The sequence below is a fragment of the Canis lupus genome, chromosome 17 (genome assembly GCF_048164855.1).
Source record: "Canis lupus baileyi chromosome 17, mCanLup2.hap1, whole genome shotgun sequence".
NCBI classification, from domain to species: Eukaryota; Metazoa; Chordata; class Mammalia; order Carnivora; family Canidae; genus Canis; species Canis lupus.
This window is the reverse complement of record NC_132854.1, coordinates 60849376-60862142: the sequence shown is the minus strand read 5'-3', so window position 1 is coordinate 60862142 and position 12767 is coordinate 60849376. Positions and strand designations below refer to the sequence as shown.

The 12767-nt window shown below is 33.0% G+C and overlaps 1 protein-coding gene across 3 annotated transcripts in view; it reads left to right on the top strand.

The window, feature by feature from the left end:
- Positions 1-12767, top strand: part of INTS6 (integrator complex subunit 6) — a 90765-nt gene that overhangs the window by 62690 nt on the left and 15308 nt on the right. For all 3 annotated transcript variants that reach the window (XM_072783230.1, XM_072783229.1, XM_072783231.1), the window contains 6 exons: positions 1363-1488; positions 3165-3319; positions 7863-8015; positions 8130-8262; positions 9147-9241; positions 11439-11549. In XM_072783230.1, the coding sequence (XP_072639331.1) occupies positions 1363-1488; positions 3165-3319; positions 7863-8015; positions 8130-8262; positions 9147-9241; positions 11439-11549 (773 nt within the window). The remainder of the gene's footprint in view (positions 1-1362; positions 1489-3164; positions 3320-7862; positions 8016-8129; positions 8263-9146; positions 9242-11438; positions 11550-12767) is intronic.

Genomic DNA, 12767 nt, shown 5'->3' with positions numbered 1-12767 from the left:
AACTGATATGAGTAATTTGATAGGTCACATATAATGATAGCTGTGTTGTGGAAATAATTGGTGAAATCAGAAAAAAAGTAGGACTTTTCCATATTGAGCTTATTGCAATTAATATTGTAAGATGTTTGATTAAAGACTTTTAGTTGTAAAGGTTCTCAGCATTGGCTTGGATCAGTGCTTACGATAGAAATATGATATAAATTACATATGTAATTAGAAATATTAGAGCAGTCACATTAAAAAAGTGAAATTAATTTCAATATCTTTTGTGTAAGTCAAATACAAAGTATTTCAACATGAAACTGATATTTAAAAATTATTGAAATAGATTTTTTCATATTAACTTTACAAAATCAGGTATATATTTTATAGTTACTATACATCTCAGTTTGCACTAGCCATATTTCAAGATCTTAGTAGCCGTATGTGGCCAGTAATTACAGTATAGGATAGCATAGGTCTAGATAGAGTTATTGAAAATCCCTCCTTAAGAGATCTTTTTACTAGTATTTTTTCTTAATCACTAGCATTATAATGTTCTGTATTAAAAATCCGATAGGTTGGGGATCCCTGAGTGGCTCAGTGGTTTGGCGCCTGCCTTTGGGCCGGGGCATGGTCCTGGAGTCCCAGGATCGAGTCACGCATCGGGCTCCTGGCGTGGAGCCTGTTTCTCCCTCTGCCTGTGTCTCTGACTCCCCCCGCCCCCATCATGAATATATAAATTAAAAAAAAAAAAAATCCAATAGGTTAAAAAAGGAAAATTTGTTTAGGATAGGTTAATTTCCAAGTATGCAAGCCAAATAAAATTCAGAAAAAGCACATGCTACTATCTATATGTTAAAGTGCAAATATGTAAAATATGCAGTAATTTCTAGCAGGCCAATTAAGTAATTGAGTATCTGCCATGTGCTTAGCATTACTCTTAGTGATAATACTTTTGTAAGCAGGAGTAAGATTTTGAAGGTTAGTTATTAGATGTTGTATATGTATATTAAAGATAAATATATTGGGTAATAGTTGGAGATAATTTTATATATGTATTTTAAGTTATATCCTACATAATATACATATATAGTATAATACATATATAAACATAGGTAATGTGATTTTTCATTATTGTTTGTTCAAGCCAAATTTCTATTTTCTGCACACCTACATGTAGAAGAAAAAATGTACATACTGTGATAAAATGGAATTGTTGGTTGATTGAAAATAAGTATTTTGTTCATTTTTTCCATAAGATAATGAAATAAAGTCAAACTTTGCCACAGAACTTCTGTTAATAGTGTCAGAAACCTAACTTTGGTTCTGTCTTGCTAAAAGTACAGATTTCTGCAACTAACTCTATTCTTTTTACCTCAGGCCGCTCGTACTCTGTATGTTCTCCAAGAATGCTTAATCAGTGTCTGGAGTCCTTGGTGCAGAAAGTACAAAGTGGGGTGGTAATAAACTTTGAAAAAGCAGGACCAGATCCTTCACCTGTAGAAGGTATTATTATACTCTTTTTATAGCCATTCTAAACTTAGTATCATTGAACTAGAACTGAAAAATTACTATGATTTGGTTTTAAGATTGATAAGGCTAAATTATTAAGATGACAAAATGGCTATTGGTAAAGAGGGAAGATAAAACAGGAAAGTCAAGGTAAACTGGTTCACTAGCATCACTTTCGTTTATATAGATTGTTCATAGCTTGAAATTTTATAGGAGCCAGAAATCTTCTTAGGCATTTACAGATTAGCAGCCTCATATTGCCTTTTTAGTAAGGCTACTTTGCCTCTCTCAAGCATATATGCCTATCCTGTGTCCCTTAATTCACAAGAGTGTTCAGTCCTAGGTGTTCAATTCCTAGTGGCATTTTTCCCAAGGATCAAACTGGTCAGAAACAAACAAATGGTTTGTGTGGTTACAAAAATGAGGAACCAGCCTTTGCTATTAATCTGGATTCTATTAACTCTAGTTAAGCCCCACCTGACTTTATTTTAATATTTTGTGATCATGAACTATTTATATTAGCCAGAAGGGTATAAAGGGTTGTCACATTAGAACCAGTGAACAGCTTACATCTGAGATCTTCTGTGTAGTAGGACATAACTTGTAACAAGATTTAGTCAATAATGACACTTGGCAGAGGTTGGTCCACTAGAGTGGGTAATTGGGAGAAGAGAGAGGTTTTAAGGATAAAAACAATGGGTACTCTCAGAGGGGGATAATAGGGAAAGAGCAGAAGATGGTAAGATTATATAAATTGTGTTACTGTGTCTGGTTTTTTAAAAAACAAACAAGCCTTTTCTTAAATTGAATCATTAGACATGGAATGAATTTATTTTTAAATTATTTTAATATTTGGCTTAGATTTAGGCATTAAGTAAATGTTTACTGAACCATTGAAGACAGTTGCAATTTTGCTAGAATTATTTTAAATTGAAGGTAGATGCTTTGAATGTTAAGTTTTTGCATGTTAAGTTTTTTGTTGTTTTGTTTTGGGTAATTAGGCTTTACTTATAAATAGTTTAAAGAAATCTTCATTTAGCAATACTTACCTACTATTTATTTACTAAGGCAAGTATGATGATGAAGAGATTGGATGTTTGCCCTTATCGTCTGATAGGGAAAGCATATCATTCATTAAAAAAAAATCTAGCATAAAGTAAGTTTCACATATTCTGAATGGGCAAGCAGAGGATACTTTGGGACCTCCTTTCAGCTCTTGAATTCATCATTGCAAATTGTTAGATTTTGAAGTATGGGTGGGATTTCAATGAATTCATCCATTGAATTTGCAGATTTTATTGTTTTGTGAATTGTAATCTAAATGTTAAATAGTCATGATAGTAGAGCCATTCAAAAGAAACAGGAAAATTCAGAATTGAACAAGTATTCTGATATCTTTATTAGTTTAAGTAACCATGGATATAATTTAACTTTCTAGGGATGCCTGGGTGGCTCAGTGGTTGAGCGTCTGCCTTTGGCTCGGGTCTCGATCCCATAGGGAGCCTGCTTTCTCCCTCTGCCTATGTCTCTGCCTCTCTCTCTCTCTCTCTCTTTCTGTCTCTCGTGAATAAATAAATAAAATCTTTAAAAAAAAAGTTAACTTTGTGTGTGTGTGTGTGTTTTCCTCCTTAATGATACATCCTTTCTTTGTCTTAATTTCTTTGCTACAGATGGGCAGCCAGATATATCAAGACCTTTTGGATCACAGCCTTGGCATAGCTGTCACAAACTCATATATGTTAGACCAAATCCTAAAACTGGGGTTCCTATAGGTCATTGGCCTGTTCCAGAATCATTTTGGCCAGATCAGAATTCTCCAACACTAGTAAGTACCAAAAAGACTGTGACTTTGTAATAGTAACCATAATAGTTTTAAGCACTGCTATGAAAGGTTAATTTACAGGAATTTGACATGTTCAAAGTGCTATGGCGAGTGTTTTAGTACACTGTATCATTTATTATGAAGTAATAGAAAAAAGGTATCTTTCCTTTAGAGTCTTACTATGCTTATGTTTTTATTATTGGCATCTGGGTACAGAATCATAGATTTAACACAAATTTCTCTTTGGTCTCTAAATATAATGTAACAAGGATTTGTCTCTGGATCACAATTTAGAATTTAAATGAAAGTTTAGAAAATAATTCCAATTGTTTGTAATCTTTTAGGACTTAATCTTAGAGATTTATGTTTACTTTCATGGTTTTAAGTTATGTCTAGTGTTTTCATTCTGGAAGTTTTAAGAAATATTGTGACTTATTGAATGATCATTGTGAATTATCAGTATTCACTGTTGTATGGTTCTTATGGTGATAGGACCATATACAAATATACAAATTTACAAATAATACAAATTAATATCTAGTCAATGTTGTTAATACATTATTCTTTCAGATTAGCACATTTTCTAGTATGAGGGTATCATGGGATACTTTGTGGAAGAACATGACACACCACCGTAGCTCTTTTGCTATTAATTACTTTTAGAAGAGAAGAATTGTATTTCAGAGATCATGAAGCTGTTTTAACAGTGTTTAATGCAGTTATCATTTTTTTAATTCAACTGAAACCTTTCTGAAACCTTTATACTTTATTATTTTTATAAGTTTTTTTTTTTAAAGATTTTATTTATTTATTCATGAGAGAGAGAAAGAGAGGCAAAGACACAGGCAGAGGGAGAAGCAGGCTCCATGCAGGGAGCCTGATGTGGGACTCGATCCTGGATCACACCCTGGGCTGAAGATGGCTGAGCCACCCAGGCTGCCCAAGTTTTTATTTTAATTCCAGTAAATATCCAGTATTATATTAGTTTCAGTTATACAATATAATGATCTAATGTTTTCATACAACACCTGATGCTCATTACAACAACTACACTCCTTACCTATTTCACCTATCCTCTGACCCACCTTCCCTTTGGAAATCATCAGTTTGTTCTCTATAGTGTTTCTTGATTTCTTTCTCTCTCTCTTTCCCCCTCTTTGCTCGTTTGTTTTGTTTCTTAAATTCCACATATGGGTGAAATCATGTGGTATTTGTCTCTGACTGACTTTGCTCAGCATTATGCTCTAGCTCCATCCATGTTGCTCCAATGCCAAGATTTCATCCTCCTTTATGGCTGAATAATATTTCATTATATATACATATACCACATCCATTCATCAATTGATGTACACTTGGGCTGCTTCCATATCCTGGTTATGGTAAACAATGCTGTTATTAACATAAAGGTGCATGTATCCCTTTGGATTAGTGTCCTTGTATTCTTTGGGTAAATACACAGTGGTGCAGTTGCTAGATGGTAAGGGCATTCTATTTTTAACTTTGGGGAACCTTCCTACCATTTTCCACAGTGGCTGCACCAATTCCCACCTAGTGCATGAGTTGAAACCTTTAAAGTTTAAACCTGTATCAGCTCTTCAGGCCAATACTGACTTTTAGTTTATACAAGGTCTATAAAAATATTTCTTTTATTTATTAGGAATTTAATGAAGTAGTACATGAAATTAAGGCTTTATGAGAACTATCGTTTTTATTCCTTTTCTTTTCTTCTGATTGAATCATCAGTTTCAAAATCTGGCCTTTATGGAGAAGCTCTTAATTTCTTTAAATTTTACACTCTCTTCTGGAGCCCTTTCAGCTTTCATAGAATAGATACTATATTTGTATGAAATATTGTCTTATTGCTTATTCATTCTACTGTATTTAACACCTGTAGTAGTATGTATAGTCCTTGTTGATCCCTAATAGAAATCCAAAACCAATGTCACAAGCATTGTCTATTAATATTGCTTTAGTGGTCTGTTGCAAATTGTTAGATTTTGAAGTGTGGGTGGGATTTCAGTTGGAGGAGGAAACAGTATGAGCAAAACGTATGGAAGTAAAAAGGAACAAAGTGTACTTAGAGGACTGAGAAATAGCCGAATATAGGTGGGTCATAACATGTATGTGGGACATTGAAGGTATTAAGGAAACTAAATTGCTCATGACTTTAAATGCAATTTGAGCTTTTCTCATAGGGTGGGGCTCACAGAATAAGTGAGAATGTTTCTAACAGTGCTGCTTTAGGAAATTTAATCTGGTGATTGTCATCTGCAGCAAAATTAGGAGATGAGTTGGAAGGTAAGCGGGTTATCTAGAGGGTTTTGCTATGATTCACATAAGAGATATGAAGATGATGGAAGAGAGAATCATAAGAAAGAGACAATATTGGACAAAACTGGCAAAATTTAGTAACTGGAGGATATTAGAGGGAAAATGAAATTTTTGTAAATAATGGTATTCAAGTAAGATGTATTGATACTGAAGTTGTGATTTGTTAGAGACTGGGTCTGAATTTAAATCATGGCTCCACCTATTATTAGCTGTGTTACTGGTCAGTTATCTTCTCCAAGCCTCAATTTTCCTCTAGTTAGGTGGAGATAACCTCCATCTCAGGGAATTGTTTGGGGGATTAAATGAAGTAATAAATGCAGAATTTTCTTTGCCATGTTCTAGAAGACATCCTCCTTCACTAGCACATACTTTTCCTTTTGGATCTCAATATTTTCATCCAAAAATATGAGTTTCATGGACTGATTCAATAAGATGTCAGGTACCTGTGAGATACAGGAGCACAAGAGGGGTAAAACAGTGCTTACCTCCTGGAATCTTACCATTCCATAGGAAGGTCAGACTTGTAAACATAATACAGAACAGTGTGCTAACTGCACTAGGCATGGAGCAGAGCCCAGAGGAGATGGTGCTTAACTGCCTCGTATGTATTTGGAGTACATGGCGAGAAAGGGTGTCAGGAAGAGATCTTTAACTTGCTGTTTCAGCCTTCAAAACTTTGGTTGCAATATGCAAGGGAGAAAATAATAAAGCAGTCAAGGATAACATGAAATCTGGGGCATGAAACGATGATGATGTACGTGGGTAACTGCAAGTGATTTTGCATGGCTGGAGCACAGGGTGTTTGTACATGGTGTGGTGGTTGAAAGGCAGATAGGGACCAGATCATTAGGGATCTTTGTGTATGATATTTAAGGAAAAGAGTCTGGGTCCTATTTTTAGGTGATTGACTTGCTACTTTTACCAAATAATTTTAGATAGGGAAATTACATGATCATATTTCTATTTCATGGCTATGGAATTGATTAGAGAGAGCTAATTAGAGAAGTTAATTAAAAATAAGCAGTTGTACTAGTCTAATCTAAATGATGAAGGCATAAATTAGAGTACTAAGAAATAGAAGATAAATTTCTAGAGAGATGAGAATTTAGTATTGACAGAGGGCAGTAACTAAATACTGAGCACCTACCGAGTTTGTGTTCTGCTTAGTGGCTTAGAAGTAGTGGGATTTTATCTAGGTCTTTGTGACAGTTAAATAATGAGAATAAGGAGCAGATACTATAAGGAGAACACCTAGGTTTTTAGAACAGGTTTTATGGTTTGGGGGAGAGAGAATGAATCACGTAATAATGTGTCTGAGGGACTTAGAGAAGATTCTAGTTCTGTCTAGTAGGCAGGGGAACATAAGACAGGTGAGAGAGGTTTGGTCCCAACTCTGGATTTGAGAGCCACCAAGGTATAGGCAATAATGGAGTAGTAAGAGTCTTTGAAAGCAGTAGCGTTTCAGATTATTTCCTCATAGCTCATATTTCCTTTACCCATTTTCAATCAGTGAGATTTTTAGGACGGAGACTTGGGGGGGGATGGGCAGGAAATAGAATAACATGCCCTCCCTCCCCCCAGGTATTGTGTTTTTTGTACGTTTAGATTGAGTTGTCCAAAGTAGTTTGTATATTACCACAGAGATAAACAAATCAGTCTACTGGCATAGAGAAGGAAAACATTAGAACTTTTATTTATATTTTTCTCCTATTTTTATTATTATTTTAATATATATTTTATTAGATACCTATGATTTACAAATAATTTGTAAGTAAATGTATATATGTACTAATATGGTATATTCAAAAACTTATACTAATCAAGGTGTGCAGTTTGGAAACTACTATATACAAGAAATTAAATTGCCACAATTGAGAATTTAGGAAGGTTTCTGTATTTCAGTTGTTTCTTAGATGTAACAATTAATGAGTACTTACTTAATTCCAAAATCCTGCACTTTTCTGATAAATTTGATTTTAAGACCTAAAAAGATTTTATTTTACATATATTTTAAAATTTTTAGTCTTTTTCTTATGAATGTAAAATTTAAGCATTACATTTTTAAGTATCTTCCTTCAGCTTTAATAGTGTTTTCAGTAGTAAATTAAACTGTTAACTAGCAAAATTGAGGAACAAAGTAAATTTTGATAGGGATACTGGAAACGAGTTTGTTTATGGTATTTTGTGTAAATAGTAATAAGACTTTCCTCTCTAGCCACCTCGTACATCTCATCCTGTAGTGAAGTTTTCCTGTACAGACTGTGAACCAATGGTTATTGACAAATTGCCTTTTGACAAATATGAGTTGGAACCTTCACCACTGACTCAATTTATCCTGGAAAGGAAATCTCCTCAAACATGTTGGCAGGTAAGCTGAAAAACTAGAGTGACTTAAAAGTTGAATGTTCTTCTAAAAAGTTAAATCGAATCAATGATTATAAAACATTCTGTAAAGGTCATATGAACCACTCCCTTTTAACAGGTATATGTGAGCAATAGTGCAAAATATAGTGAACTTGGTCATCCGTTTGGTTACTTGAAAGCCAGTACAGCACTGAACTGTGTCAACTTATTTGTGATGCCTTACAATTACCCAGTCCTCCTTCCCCTTTTAGGTAAGTCATTCTTGTCCCCTTCTCTATGGCTCAGCATACATACATATTTTCCTAAAAACAAAGTTTGGGAACATCTCTTTGTAAGTTCTAATGTCTTATGGAAATTAATGGAACTGTTTTTAATATTCTGAATATTGAACCTATCTAAGGTTGTGTTTTATAGCAACCTGTGTATATTTGTGGTAAATTAAAAGTCATTGTCAAAACACCTTTGATTCTATAAACTATTGAAGATACACTTTTAAATTTTAAATATTGTAAGTTTTCTACAAGTTGGATTTCTCATATGGTTAGAATTGGTAATTTTAGGCTTTGTATTTAGTAAACAAGACATTTTGTAGAAGCATATATCTATAAATCTGAGTATTTTCTTTCTAAGAATTTATCTGTACTTCTTCACTTGACAAATATTTTTGTAAATGAATGAATTTATTACAAAATAATATAATAAAAGCCCAAAGTTAGTTTCTGGGGACCCTTGACTATAATTTTTGGGGACTATGGTTTGAGAAGACTTATTTCCTTGTAAAACAGAACCACATCAGATTTAAAAGTTATAGTCAAATATTAGGTATATTTTATAGACAACATTGTGCATACTTTGCTTATATCTTCAAATCTGTTTTATTTCTAGGTTTAGATAGTGTATAGATTTTCTTGTATTTTCTGATTCTCCCTTTATTGTTACATGAAATATTGTTACATGAAATATACAATTGGCATCTTTTAAAATTTTGTCCCTTTTAATCTTGTTAAAAACTTAATGTCTAACGTTACTCTCCTACAAATAAGAAGGCAGACTGTAAAAATGGAATGTATTTGACTTGATTTTCATGTGTGAAAACAATAGACAATAATGGTTTGTCTACATTATACATTTATAGATGACTTGTTTAAAGTACATAAAGCAAAACCAACATTGAAATGGAGACAGTCATTTGAAAGTTATTTGAAGACAATGCCTCCCTACTATCTTGGGGTAAGAATGTTATTGTTAAAAATAGAATTTGTTATAAAATTTAACATTATGCTTCTAGTTTACTGTGGATACTAAACTTTTATTTACTGCTGTTATAGAATATATATGTCATAAAAATTGAATTTTAAAAAAATGACCAATATAGATATAATGGGGAAGAAAGGTTTTAGTGATTTGCAGAATAATGATAATGATCATGAGAATGTATATATCATACATACATTAGTATGTTGATATTATGCTAAGCATTTTACATGTATTAACATCATTTAATTTATATTGTAGCTCTGTAAGGTAGAAATCATTCTTATTTCACCAATGAGGAAACTAAGGCACTAACAGATTAGATTATTTGTCGAAGGCTACATATCTAATGTGAGTGAAACTGGAATTCAGTCCCAGGCAGCTTGGTTTTTAGAATAGTTCCAGTTGTTTTACTTCCTTGTTAAATTCAGTTTTATAATAATTTTTCTTTAAGGGTGGTACAGAATGGTTTTTGTTGATTCCCTAAGTCTCCAGAGACATGTTTTTAGGTAGATAAGTATATATTCTTATGGAATTGTATATTTTTAGACCCACAAGTTTGTGATTACATTTGATCCTTGAACAGCACAGATTTGAAGTGTATGGGTCCACTTAATGTGGATTTTTTTTCAATAAATATAAAGGAAGATTTTTTTGAGATTTGTGGCAATTTGAAAACCTCGCAGATGAACTCTATAGCCTAGAAATATTTTAAAAAATCAAGGAAAACTTAGGTGTTTTGTAAGAATATACTGTATATATAAAATACACATTGCATACAAAAATTGATTATGTGGTTAGTAAGGCTTCCTTCTGTCAGTAGCAGGCTATAAGTATTTAAGATTTTGGGGAGTCAAAAATTATATGCGGATTTTCTATTGTGTGGTGTCAGCATTCCTAACCCATGTTGTTCAGGAGTCACCTGTACTTAAAACCTAGTGTATCATAGTAGATAAGACCAATAATGTATATATTATTAAATACATTATTTACTGTATGAAAAGTAACTTCTTAACAAAAAGACCAGTGTTAAAAGCACTTTTAAACATTACTTTAATGCAAGAATATTCTAGCATTTGACTGTAATTTGTCTAAATGGTCTCTACTAAGAGCATTAATTTCTGGAGCTTTGAAGATCATATTCTAGAGTTGTAAGAGTTAAGTTGTGTGTCTAGCACATGGTGCTTGCCATGTAAGAGTGAAAAGGAAGAAACAGTGAATATGAACTGTTACATATGTTGACTTATTTATGTTTCATAGCAACTTGCAGGATTTAGGCAAAGCTACATGGATTTTAAATATCAGAGCTGGGATTTGATTCCAGTTTGACACCAGCACTTATACACTTTCTGATGTCAGTGAATGGCTATCCTTCTTTTCTAACTGCATCCCACTCATATATGCTAGACTGTCCTGTTAGTGATATTTTCATTGCACAAATGGCTCTCAACTGGGCTCTCCTTACAGTTGAAAATTATTTCATAATACCACATCCACAGTAAATATTAGATTCGTTTTTCCTTCTTATTTTTCCTTTAGAGCTTGGGTTTTTGGTTTTGGTTTTCTTTTCTTTTCTTTTTTTTCCAGTTCAGGTAATAATAACAATAGTAATAACTAACACTTACTGAATGCCTACTGTATACCAGACGATTTTATCTGTGCTTTACATATATTGATTCGTTTAATCCTGTGATGACCCTATGAAGTAGATATTATTGTCGTTTTACAAATGAGAAGCTTTAGACACAGAGAAGGTATAAAACCTGGTCTGGGGTCACAAAGCTAGTGAGTAGATGAGCCATAATCTACCCAATTACCCAAGGTAGAAATCTTCCATTTTTCTTGCCTCCTAAAAATTTACTTCCTAATTTCTGTTGAATCTATCTCTGTGGTATGTCTCTGCCCATTTCTTCCAAACTTAGTATCACCAATAATACCAAGGTATCTAGAACTTTACCCTTTCTTTTCCCAGGTGTTGTTAAAGTATAGCCTCTAATCCTTTTAAGCTACCTTTCATACCACTGGCAAACATTTTACTGAAATACAAATATGGTTACTCTCTTATTGAAAAAAAGAATTTTTTTTTTTTAAGAAATCTTCAAAACTGATAATACAGGTAGCCATACATTTTTGGCAAGCTTAGGATTGAGTGATGTTTTCTTTTTTCCTATAGCCTTTGAAGAAAGCTGTTAGAATGATGGGAGCACCTAACCTAATAGCAGACAGTATGGAATATGGACTTAGTTACAGTGTCATTTCATACCTCAAAAAATTGAGTCAACAGGTAACGTTAAGAAATAGAGCTGTTAAGTATTTTGAATGGTTTTGGCTAAGATGCTTAATAGGCCAGATGTTAGTTCTGTGATGGTATGTCATATTAATATATTATGTTTTAAAACCACATATATCATAGATTATTAACATAATTCAGTGTCAAGTACATAGTATGCTGTGTTTTGGAATGTTAATTTCAATTAATAATAGTTTGTAGAGATGGCTTCATTGTTGTGGTCCTAGACTTTTTATCTGTGGAACATTCTTTGTTTTGAGAAATTTATGTTAGAAAGCTGTTTTTCTTAGACAAAGATGAGTTTCTTTTGCTTAATGTTTTAAAATCTGTAGTTTTTTTTAATTCAAAAATGGGAATTACTTTTGAAATATTTGTAAAAAACTGAATATTGACATTTTGAGCATAAATCACATTAGTAGATGCTCTGCTGGTCAAGCAGTATACACTTAGATTGCCAAGATATTAATACTATATAAAATACGTTGTTTTTCTAGTACTTCTGCCGTCTGTAGTTAAAATGCTCATTGAGATGTACGTTGGAAGGCATCAAAATATCGTTGTTTTCCAATGAAAAACTACATCATTTTTTATACCTATGAACATTTAATTATGTGCTAATAATAGTATTTAAATAAATACCGATGAGATTTTTTTCCCCTAATTTTATATCACCTCTGAATTGGAAATCCATATTTTCATTTAGGGTGCACTTACATTTCATGGTTTAAGTGTAGTGGATATTAGTATATAAAAATAAATTGAAGTTGTTTTTGTTTGCCCTGCTCCAAAAGGTTATAATTGAATTGATTTAAAACTGTAAGACAGGCAGCCCTGGTGGCTCGGCGGTTTAGTGCCACCTTCAGCCCAGGGCCTGATCCTGGAGATTTGGGATCGAGTCCCACATCGGGCTCCCTGCAGCAAGCCTGCTTCTCCCTCTGCCTATGTCTCTGCCCCTCTCTCTCTCTCTCTCTCTCTCTCTCTCCCCGTGTTTCTCATGAATAAATAAAATCTTAAAAAAAAAAAAACAAAGCTAAGACATTATTATTTAAACTATATTTAATTTACTGAGAACTTGACATAAACTATGCTACCTGGGTTTTTAATTAAGTACATACTTTTTATAACATAAATATTTAATATATGGAAGACCAAGACTGTTAGTATTTAATTTGTTGATTTAGATTATGTCCAGACTAAATCTTACTTATTTTT